Source organism: Salmo trutta, chromosome 35 (assembly GCF_901001165.1).
Source record: "Salmo trutta chromosome 35, fSalTru1.1, whole genome shotgun sequence".
NCBI lineage: Eukaryota > Metazoa > Chordata > Actinopteri > Salmoniformes > Salmonidae > Salmo > Salmo trutta.
The window spans coordinates 22,134,025-22,146,275 of NC_042991.1; the positions used below are offsets into that span (position 1 = coordinate 22,134,025).

General features: G+C 43.1%; 1 protein-coding gene across 3 annotated transcripts in view; it reads right to left on the reverse strand.

Annotated features, from left to right (window-relative positions):
• LOC115174865 (A-kinase anchor protein 7) overlaps window positions 1–11,712 on the reverse strand; it is a 35,692-nt gene extending 23,980 nt beyond the window's left edge. The window contains exons 1-5 of one of the 3 annotated variants that reach the window (XM_029733828.1): window positions 10,830–11,712; window positions 10,393–10,529; window positions 9,786–9,944; window positions 5,467–5,579; window positions 4,335–4,452 (exon numbers count right to left, since the gene is read on the reverse strand). In XM_029733828.1, coding sequence (XP_029589688.1) covers window positions 4,335–4,452; window positions 5,467–5,502 — 154 coding nt within the window. In that variant the 5' untranslated portion in view covers window positions 5,503–5,579; window positions 9,786–9,944; window positions 10,393–10,529; window positions 10,830–11,712. Of the gene's footprint in view, window positions 1–4,334; window positions 4,453–5,466; window positions 5,580–9,785; window positions 9,945–10,392 lie in introns of all 3 variants that reach the window. The other 2 variants (XM_029733829.1, XM_029733830.1) reach the window with 2 other exon arrangements.
• Between the last annotated feature and the right edge of the window lie 539 nt (window positions 11,713–12,251).

The window sequence follows — 12,251 nt, forward strand, 5'->3', positions numbered from 1 at the left end:
GATATAGGTCTGTGACAGTTTGGGTCTAGTGTCTGACCCCGGCAGCTTTCCAATCTTTGGGGATCTCAGATGATACAAAAGAGGTTGAACAGGCTATTGCAACAATTGCGGCAGATAATTTTAGAAAGAGGGTCCAGATTGTCTAGCCCAGCTGATTTGTAGGGATCCAGATTTTTTAGCTCTTTCAGAACATCAGCTGTCTGGATTTGGGTGAAGGAGAAGCGGGCTGTCAATAATGGACTAGTGAAACAAATACCAAAAGATAGTTTTTCGGTGGACTTTTCCTTTAAGCTGGAGACAGACAGCTCATTTGGGTGCTCATATGACATATGAAGCACAGAGACTGCGTTTTGGATAATAGGGTGGTCGTGTCTAACCCTGCTCATTCCTTCAACTTCGCTCCCAACAATTAATCGCCTATAGAGCCCATGGCCTCTATCACTAGACAGCTCATAGCGACTAGTGAGCTACAGGCAGGAATCAGCAATGCTAAATTGTAATTATTTACACCTCTATGGCCTATTTATTGCCTTACCTCCCTACTCTTCGACATTTGCGTGCACTAAACATAGATTATTCTATTGTGTTATTGACTGTACGTTTGTTTATGTGCAACGTAACTCTGTTGGTGTTTTTGTCACACTGCTTTGCTTCATCTTGGCCAGGTCGCAGTTGTAAATGAAAACTTGTTCTCAACTGACCTACCTGGTTAAATAAAGGTGAAATAAAAATAACAAAATCCCAGTAATGAGCCACCTATGGGAGGGGCGCCCCTTTGTGGACACTGACCCAACTTGTCACACTCACCCTGGGGAGACCGATATACTCATTGAACCCTGTGAACATCATGTAACGCGGGGTAACCGAGGCAGCATTAAACATGGACAAGCGTCCAACATACGTTGGGATTTCGTGAGACTGTATAGCCTACAGCCCTCGCTCCAGGAGTTACCCCAGCCAAGTGATCGAGGGCTGCATGCAAACCCTGTTTTCTTCATTCCCTCCAACTCCAGGAACTAAAAATATGAATTGTGTTGCCATAACGCCAGGGGAAAGCTAGTAAGTTATTCGTCAGAAGTTAAGCATGCTAGCCAATGTTACCCAGAACGCTTTTGAAAAAAAGTTAGGCTAGCTAGCCTCTTTGACCTCACCAAGGTCTGTTTAGAATAACTAAGCGAGTTACCGCTACGTATACCAGACAAGAGCTACCCCAGCAACTTCACCATAGGGAGGCAGGAACCTGGCTAGCACGCTATGCAGTGCACGTTTAGCTAGCCTGGTCTCAAAAGTCCACTTCGGACCGGATCGCTTCATCAACAAGTCTAGGAAGAGGCAATCGGTGCTAAACCGAGGCAGACAGGTGGCGGGGGGTACCCACCAAACCTGGCTGCCCTCTGAGTAGCCTCCCGTAACTGGTGACAGAGCGCCCAGGAACCAGTTGGGTGCAGGCAGCCACCACATACCCCACGCAGACAAGACATTCGCTCCCACCACTCAACCCAACTCCGCTTCCTGCATCTCGGTCTCAGCCGAGGTACCAGCATCCAGAACCTTGGCTGTGACCGAGATGCAGGAAGCGTTGGTAACTACACATTCTGTAAATCGTGAGTGAGTATCTTCCAGAGAAATGCTATAACTGCACGACTGGGAGAATGATCTTGACCCCGAACCCAGCTTAGCCATCATCGTCTCTGTTGTTTTCGTAGCCATCTTACTCATTGCACCAGCAAATTGAAACTAATTGTGATTAGAAAACTTATTAGAACAAGGACAACCTTCAGTGTACAACCTTCAGCACACAACATCCAGGGGGTGAATAGACTCTACCACTACAGGACAGTTTAGTTGGTGCAACCTAAGACCGTCTTGTTTTGCAATTGTTTTAGTGGCTTGAATTGTTCCTGTTCATACCGAGATGAAGGAATGAATCCGAGCCTCACGCTTGTCACCTGTGGAAGTTGGGACTTCCAGCGAGACGCCGATTTCATTGGCCTTGTCAGGCGTGATTGTAGATCCTTCAACCGAAATTGAGAGTGCGAGTGCGACCCCCCCCCCCCCCCATAGCAGCGTGACTAATGAATAGCGTACAATCCATAATATGAGAGGAACCAGCCTGCAGCATCCTTGGCGGTTGGCACAAAACAGAGTCATAGTCACAACCCGGTAACACTATCAAATCTAAGTCTCACACACACATACATGGGTTAACCTCTTGCCCAACCTTAGAGGGTGAGTATGGCAACAGTGTTTCTGAACAGTGATGTCAGCTCCTTGACATGGGCTTCACAGCTGGCTGCTTGTGTGAGGTGAGAGAGAGGGAACCCTCAGTGTCCTGTCTGTGACACCACAGTCTGACCCAGTCAGGGGAGGGGAGTGGGGCCATCCCATCACAAGGCCAGCTCAGTGGCCCACTGTCCCCACCCCATCACACAGGACCTAGGCCAGTGCTGGGAGCAGCTAGTAGAGAGCAGAGCTCTGGGGAGAGACCCCCCGACCTGCCTGCTGCCAACTACACACATCTAGTGGGCAAGTCCTGGAAAGCTTGCCTAGCTGGCACTGCTGCCCAACCATAGCTGTCATGAGTCCAAGTGACAGCTGACGAGACAAGAGAATAATATACTATATATGGACTAATCAACTCACACCAGTGTTTATGTGCACACCAATCCCAATTATATCTTCATTGTAATATCAGTCATATTTTAATTGTGTGCATTTACAGATTGTTTTCAAATTAGAAATTGGCCATGGAGCTGAGCATTGGCGAGTTCTATTTCTGTCATGTTTAACAAACACAGCCTCCTAAATCAACACCCTTCCATTTTCTAGCCTGCCCGCTGCTGACAGTTTCCTGATCCAGTTGGAGTCCTTCCAGACCAACCCTGAGTACCAGGCGAATTAATATAGCATTTCTATTGGAGCCATGTTGCTCTCAACCGGATGCTTTTAGACATTTCCATGTTAGTCATGTAGACCAACCAAAAGCTCTGTGGACTAACTAATTACAGATGAACAAGGTCTAGACTATAGCCAAACCGTTTTGTTGTCGACCCTACATACATCACACTGAGCCCACACACTGGTTGAATCCACGTCATTCCAATAAAATGACGTTGAACCAACGTGGAATAGACGTTGAATTGACGTCTGTGCCCAGTGGGATGGTACATATTTGATATGCAGAACAAGTCTATTCCCAGTACCACCAATTTCACAGGCTGTTAGACAGCAATCTGAGGCAAAATTAACTTGTTCCTGATCGTCTTAAAAAGCAGACTTAACACACACAGCCAAAGGAGCGTACAGTGGAGACAGTCACTGCACATGAATTACGCTGCCCTGTTCCCACAACGCTTCTTCCTTCGTCAGCTCTGTGTACTGGCTAATCATTTCCAAGCCTTTAGCTGAACTCACTGACAATATCTCCCTCAATGCAGGTGCATTCGACTTTTGCCAAGCTTGTTTAAGTGGCTTTAAGAGCAAAAACCAAAATCTCCAAAAGTTGGAGGCCAAACGTAAACATTCCTGGGCTTTTAAACAATTAGGCTAATTGGAAAAAGGTCTGTTCTGTGGTTTACTCAGTCAAAATAGAACACGAAGTGAACAGCTGACAAGGACACTTGTTCCCAGAGAAGAACATCATCCTCAAATCATTTATTCATCCAAAGAAAGCAAGCAGGGAATCTGAACAAAAAACAAGTACTAAAAGCCACAAAACACAATCCCCACCAATTGTGTCTTGATTATGAGTGTCTATTGATTGTCAGAACAAGCCGGATATCAAGGCAGGTCTGAACAACAAGCATCTTAAACCTCCTAATGTTAGTCCCTGGGTAAAGAGTTGACCAGATGATATAGAGGAAAAGCACCGCCCTGACAGACAATCACCTAAAAAAAGATAAACTCCCTCTGCTGGTCAAAATATAAACAAACCAACCCGCAAGAATTCCGTTCAGTAACATCAAGGGGCAGTTTGAAAATAATATCTAGGCTAAAAAACAATAACATCCCTTGCTACATCACATTATATCAACTGGTTCTGTACATTTTTCTTGGATAAATATTAAATCCCAGTAAGAAAATCCCCACTGTACTCACTATTAGTCTGTATTATGATATTTGGACTTTCCCTCAGGTTTAGTTTACCTCCCAAGTTTGAGTAAATCAAGTTATGTGCATAATTCATGTGATATTGAAGTGGTACAGTAGGTCTGAAGCAAAAAACATTGTGTTCATCTCTTTGAATTCTAAATTATGTCAATGCGGACAGCAGATGAGATTTTCAGTCACAATTCTTTCAAGTCTGCCTCGTGGTTCTACTCACCGAAACTGACCTCGGTGGTAGTATCCATCTGGGGTCTTTTTCTTCAACATTGAGCAGAGGGCCAGTCTGAATACCCTCTCGTTTCCAAAGTGGTGTTGAGCGTAGTCAGAGTACAGCTTCTTTAAACCCTGGGAGACAGCAGACATGGGGATGTGCACAATGTCACGTCTGACCAGATATGGATGTTTCTGAACACACCCATCCACCCTGACCCCACACAGTAACAAAGTATTCTCTAGGCTGCCTGTTGTCGGGTGGGAATGATAACACCAGCAGGAAATATGGCATCCACTGCCAACAAACCAATAAAGCAGGGGGCTCCCATCTTCCCCTCCTACTATCCCCCCCTCCAGGTCAAATGCTCCTCATCCATCCACCCTTTGCCAGACCACTGTACATCGACTGCCATAACCATCATTCACTCAGCCAGGAGGGTAAACATGTCACACAGTGGACCGCTGCTACAAATTCACCTCAACCCGGGTGAATATCATTGTTCACAATTTGATAAAAGGGCCTTCTTCCTTCCATGGGACAGTGACTTAGTATAAAGATACTGTTAAGTTTATAAAATGGCTTACACTATCAAAGCATATCCAGACTATCACATCCAGCCGTGATTGGGAGTCCCATAGGGCGGCGCACAATTGGCCCGGCGCCATGCCAGTTTGGCCGTCATTGTAAATAAGAATTTGTTCTTAACTGACTTGCCTAGCTAAATAAATGTTACATTTATAAAAACTGTCAGGTATTATATTGTATTGTTAAAACTACCGATGTTCATTCCTAAGTCACTGAATGTGCATGATCAGACTTATTTCATGATAATCTACGCATTATTATAATCAATGACATTATCATAAGGACTTTGGTCTTGCAACGTAGAAATACATTAACATTCATTTAAATCGATTTGAGTCAATCAAGATGTCTCGACTAAATTGATATGAAAGGCAGAATAAATACACACACTTGGCTTTGAATTCTCTGAACCACTAACAATCTTACCTACACAACCAAATAAGGTATCCCTCAAAGGCAGAAAAGGTTGCCAGTAAGAAGGGATAGTGAAGCTGCGCTAGTCCTCCACACAGCTGTGTTCTCTCTATGCATATCATTCCAGCAGGAGTGATGAGGCTCACCTGACTGTGTAGCTGAGGAGTTTTGGACAGCTTCATGAAGATAAGGTGAGGCTTGAAGGCTTTGCGGTCACCAGATGAGAGGCATTTCTCCTCAAACGTTTTCCTCACAAGACCTGGAGCAAATGACCAGAGCGAGGGTGATGGGAAAAACAACAGCAGATCTATTTGTAGCTCAGGACCACGGGGGAGAGAGCAACTTTAAGCCAGGGTGGTGTAAGACAAGGAGATAATCAATAGGAGGAGAGGGCGGGGGGTATAGGGGTTAGTGGAAGAACACAAATGGCCAGTAAAAGACAGCAGCTGATAATCTGTTAGTGTCTATTTTAGGGAAGCTTTCTCCATCTAAAAAGCGCAGCTTCATTGAAAAAAGCTTGTAATATCTAAAAAGTACAAAATATAAAAGATATCAGATTTTGATAATGCGTGAAAAAAGCAAAACATTAAAGATGCACTATAATGCAGAAATAGCACCACCATTTTGTGGTTGCTAAAATTGGAGGTAAGTCTAATTTCAGTTTGTGACAAAACAAGTATAGTGTAGACAAACATTGTGTGAAATATATTTTCCATAACTACAAATCATTGTATTTTCAGCCAGTGTACAAAACCGAAAGTAAGATGCAAAAACTAAACATAGAAGCATAAAAATAGTGCCCATAGAACAGATCTACCGCTTCAGATCTGCTTGCTTTCAATGACAATAACTGATCTATAACTAGGGCTGTTGTGGTGACCGTATTACTGCCAGTGACTTGTCATGAAGGCAAGTGAAGACAAGTGACCGCCAGTCACTTGTCTGTTAAGTCACGGTAAATAGGCTTCTCCAAGCTCTGATGCTGCTGATGGTCATTAGCAGCCAACCAAACTTGCTAACTGCCTGGTACTCAGCACTCTATTGTCCCTCTAATCACTGACATCAATGCAAATGTAATCAAAAAATGTCATGAGAGCCCATGAGCTCATGTTGCGCAACATATCTATAGGCTATGCAATTACGTGATGGCTTCTATAAAAAAAATATTTTTAAAGGATCCCATCAGCTTTATATATTTATATCTCAACCTCCCTAATATTAAGCACATTGCTTTTTTTTTTACAACAGGAGTATAGCCTACCTGGCTGGCACAAATTAACCACAGGAAAGCTTCCTCCATTCGCCATTTAAGTGAATAGATGACACTTATTTTTTCTCGCTACCCCGGTTTTGATACAGGTGCATGATAAAGACCCATTCTAAATCAAAACAAATTTCACATATATTATTTAGTATATGTAAAAACAAGATTAAATCAAGAATAGTCTGAAGGGTGACAATATTAACCTATCACTCGTGTGCCACTTGTGAATTATATAGTCGCCTGTGAATGACCCCCAGCAACGAATCATACATGCACACCTCATGTAGCCTAGCCCATAGGCATATATATGTTTTGATAAGGTTTGGATCACAACTTCTTAAAATTAAGCACCTTAATCCGCTTTACAAGGGGTGTAAACCTTCCCCTCTGTCTGCTCGTTTTCCTTAACAGGATGTCGGTGGGCGGAGCCGGGAGGGTCGTCAGCAACATGGGACACCCCTGGGCTCGGGTGTGTTCCGGATATAAATAAATACGTCTTTCACCCATACATTGAAGAGACTCTCTCCACGCAGACACACTTGTTTTTAGTTGTGGCAATTTGGGGCTTCTTTGAGTTAATTTGTTTTGGCACCTCTCAAATATAAATAAATATATATATAAAAATAAATAAATAAATAAATAAATAAATATATATATATATATATATATATACACACACACACATACACACACACACACACAGTTAAGTCTAATAAATATATTTTGTTATTCCGTAATCAACGTTTTCTCCTTTTTGTTATGGTCTACGAGCCAGTTCGTGACAAGCCTAACTGGCATACATAAGCAGCGAGTGATTTTCAAAGTTTGGGGAAGATCATTTCACTATAAAAATGCACCTTTATAATAAAAGCATTACATGCATAATTGCATTTGCGGTCACTTTTGATAATGGTGTTTTCTGCTAATGGAACATTTGCGCTTATAGTCTACTACAATGAGCGCATAGCAGCGCTTGTGAAGAAAGAAACTATTAGGCTATCAACATTTTAAGCTAAACGTTATGATCTTATGCATACATTGCGTAAAAAAGGTTGATGCTAGTGGTATTAAATTTGGGATCTAGCGCATCCCACAACTGTCCCAGACTATGTTCGGAATATTTATTTCTCGCACAGAATGTCAACTTTTGTACTATGAGAGATGGTAGAATGACATAGGCTAGTGATTTTGCTGTTCGTTAGGCCTACTCATCTTGTTGGCTGATGAAAAGTAAAATGTGGACAGTTATTCCAATATCTTCAATATGCACCTCGGAATTGGATAAGGACGCTCGCAGTTGCGTCCCCGATGGGTCTGTCTTCACTTGTAGCCTGTGAGAAAGACCCGATCACATGATGGAGAGACATGTGAGTGAGTGGTGATTCGTGACCGCCACAGCCCCATCTATAATACACTATGTGAATTTGATTGGGTCGCCCAAAAAGTTACATTCGCCGGTTCTAAATTGGTTTAGGACCTATTTAACCGTTAGTCACACTTGGTGAACATAACTCAGAGAAAACATATCACATGTGGCGTTCCACAGGTTCCATGTTGTGCAGTTTTGTACTCAGATCCCTTGACTTCTTCCAAATTTTGTTACGTTACAGCATTACTCAAATGTATTAAAAACATTTTCCCGCATCAACCTACCACCAATACCCCATAATGAATACTTACTCTACACAAGTATTCAGACCACTTGCTATGAGACTCAATTGAGCTAACGTGCATCCCGTTTCCATTGATCATACTTGATGTTTCTACAACTTGGTAAAAATCAATTGATTGGACATGATTTGGAAAGGCACACACTTGTCTATATAAAAAAAGTTCCCATTGTTGACAGTGCATGTCAGAGCAAAAACCAAGCTATGAGGTCAAAGGAAGTCTGTCGAGCTCTGAGACAGGATTGTGTTGAGGCACAGATCTGGGAAAGGGTACCAAGAAATGTCTGCAGCATTGAAGGTCCCCAAGAACACAGTGGCCTTCATCATTCTTAAATGGAAGAAGTATGGAACCACCAAGACTCTTCCTAGAGCTGGCATCCCAGCCAAATTGAGCAATCGGGGGAGAAGGGCCTTGGTCAGTGAGGTGACCAAGAACCCGATGGTCACTCTGACAGAGCTCCAGTGTTCCTCTGTGTAGATGGGAGAACCTTCCACAATCTCTGCAGCCCTCCACCAATCAGGCCTTTACGGTAGAGTGGCAGCCCGCTTGGAGCTTGCAAAACACACCTAAAGGACTCAGACCATGACAAACAAGATTCTCTGGTCTGATGAAACCAAGATTGAACTCTTTAGCCTGAATGCCAAGCGTCATATCTGGAGGAAACCTGGCACCATCCCTACGGTGAAGCATGGTGGTGGCAGCATCATGCTGTGGGGGTGTTTTTCAGCGGCAGAGACTGGGAGACTAGTCAGCATCGAGGGAAAGATGAACAGAGTAAAGTACAGAGAGATCCTTGATCAAGTCCTGGTCCTGATCCTAAGCCCACAGCTTTGGGACAAGTCTCTGAATGTCCAGCCAGAGCCCGGACTTGAACATCTCTGGAGAGACCTGAAAATAGCTGTGCAGCAACACTCCCCATCCAACCTGACAGAGCTTGAGGGGATCTGCAGAGAAGAATGTTAGAAATTCCCCATACAAAGGTGTGCCAAGTTTGTAGCTTCTTACCCAAGAAGACTCGAGGCTGTAATCGCTGCCAAAGGTGCTCCAACAAATTACTGAGTACAGGGGGACTGAAACTGTGGACATTCTTAAAACACACCTTTTTAGCATTGCTTTTCCTTAGGGTGCTTTTTAGTCATTCAGTTTTTAATTGTTATTCTTTAGTTTATCCTTTTATGTAGTAAATATTTAAGTTATTTTCATTGTTAATTCGATTTTTTCCCCCCCTCCTGTGACGCACATTGCGTTGCATTCCATGTCTGAAATGTGCTGTATAAATAATTGATATTGCAGCTTAAATATTAATTTATGAAAGCATACCATTTAAAATGGCTAAAAACAATCCTCATATACACAGATTTATTAAAACATTGGCAGCCCAACTCACATCAATATACAGCTAGAAAGGCACAGTGAGTGACGTCAGATTCCGCACACGGGATAAAAGCAGGTGGAGGAGGATGGGAAGAGGGAGAGTAAGGAGAGGGGGGTTGGGTGGGGGAGCAGCAGCCGACTAGCAGTAGTACCCACCTGCAATCTGGACCAGTTTGACAACGTTTTCTCCCTGGGCCAACTCTATAAAACGCCACCTTCCTGAAGTGTCCGATGCTATGGAAGGGTAGGATGAGCTCTCGCCCCCGCAGCAGGTCCTGCAGCGATGCCTTCATCTGGGCCACTGCACACACTGCCCTGCAGTCAGCAGAGCACAGCATTAATCCTCTCCATCCCTCTACTTCATCCTCTTTCCACCACGGTCACACACTGGTCAGTCAGGCTAATACATAAATTTACCCCTGCAGTATTTCGTGATGGAAATATACATTTCCTGGGATGTGGACACAGTCAGACATGTAACCATGTGTTAGTCATAGGGAGATACAGTTCCAGGACTATATATATTTAGTGGCTATGGAGGTTCAAAAAAGTAGAAGTGGTTGCTTACATTGTGTTTTACTGTATGTTTTCAGAAAATACCACACTGCACTGAATATTTTCACCTATGGACAAATTATATTTTAATCAATATTCTCTCTACAAATGTGTAGGATATAGAAACAGACAGAATATGGCTTCTGCCATCTATAAACAGAGGGTGGCTGTTTGGTTGAAATAAGTGAGATCAGCTGCAGATACTCACAAGTTCACTTCCTCTTGACTGGCCAAGTGGGTCACCAGCAGCATGATGTGGAGACTGGCTACAGGCACCAGTGCCCGAGTGAGTCTGGAGTCCCTCTGCATCACCAGGGCCTGCACCGCCCCCACGCCTACACTGATCTGCACAAGTAGAGCATGCCATTCACTCTCTGGCCATTCAGTTCCAGCAGTTGCCTTGTGATGACATTTAAAGTGAAACAAGCAGTAATGTATTCCAATTATCAGTCAGTTCATGTGGAGAAACTTGAGAAATACACCAAAATAACACCAAAATAACAATTTAACATTTACTTTTCAACAAACAAAAAAACGAATTCATAAAATCGTACTTTACGATTTGTGATGGGTATTGAAACAAAGTAGTTTGGGCCGTGTTTTCTTTCTCTCTGCATCCTCCTCACTCTCTAACCAAACACTCACCTCTTTCGCTTCTTCTTCAAATTGGCCTCTGGCTTAGTGACTAGGGGAAATGTAGCACAATGATAGTGTTTTACAAGAGACAAATGTGTGATTCTGTTATTCTGTAGTTGGATCCTCTTCACTATTTCATTTTCTGAGGAACAAGGGGGAGATGACAGCATGCAAATGGCTAAGATGGATCCTCCAAATATCACAGACATAATTTCCAACAAAAGTGCTCCAAGATTCTGGGTGAATGTAATGAAAATTTGAAGCTAGTGAACACAAGCTATTCTTTGAAAGTAGTTGAGCAACAGAAAAAAACTGCTCATAGTAAAATGTATGGTCTGACTGAATGGATTGTGTGTGTGTGACTCACAGGAGGATGCGGAGGGGAGAATGGCTCATAATAATGTCCAGAACGGAGTAAATGGATTCAAACATCTGGAAACCATGCGTTTGATACCATTCCACTCATTAACATGAGCCCATTCTTCCCAATTAAGGTGCCACCAACTTGCTGTGGTGTAACTCCACCCCATCCATTGTGCTGTGTTGACAACAACAAGCATGCAAACAGTATCTTATGATGCAGTGTGACAGCGATGATCCTAGAACTTCTGATATTAAGCCATGGAACTGGCCACCACCAAGACAGTACATAACAATATAATGTACTTGGATGGAACCAAAAAAAAGGGGGGGGGGGGACTCCGTTTGTGCAGCATGTCATCCAATTACTATGGAATGCACTTTCCCTTTGATGTTAGTGAGAAGAGAATGTTCTCACAATTCTCTAATAATAGTTCTCTTTTTCAAATTTGTCACATGGGCCAAATACAACAGGTGTAGACCTTACCGTGAAATGCTTACTTACAAGCCCTTAACCAACAATGCAGTTAAGAAAATATTTACAACAAAAAAGTAACAATAATGAGGCTATATAAAGGGGGTACGAGTCAATGTGCAGGGTAGTCGAGGCAATTTGTACATGTAGGTAGGGGTAAAGTGACTATTGTTAGGGTTTGACCAACTATTTGTTTGCATAACCTATATAATATAACAAAGAAGCTATGCTATAATATTAAGTTTATACTCTATATGATAAGAGCATACTGCTGTGTGAGTGGAAGGGGCTCATGGGATGTTGAGTCATATGGAAAGAATGCAGATGCTGTAAATCAGGGATATGGAAGAGCTTGTTAAAAGATAAGGGCAGGATATGGGTGAAATGTATATGCAGAGGGGTGTCAGGGTTTTAGAGAACTGTGCGTTGTGCAGTCACCAGATAAATCGACTGCCAAAGATAATCACCACGCCCGGCAACAGGAGGCGTCTCGAGGTTGGGACTAACCTGCACGCCAACGATAGGATGAGTAAGTTTAAACCACGCTCATCCTCCCTCTGACAGGCCAGCAGTGAGCGGGAACTATCTCTGTCAGA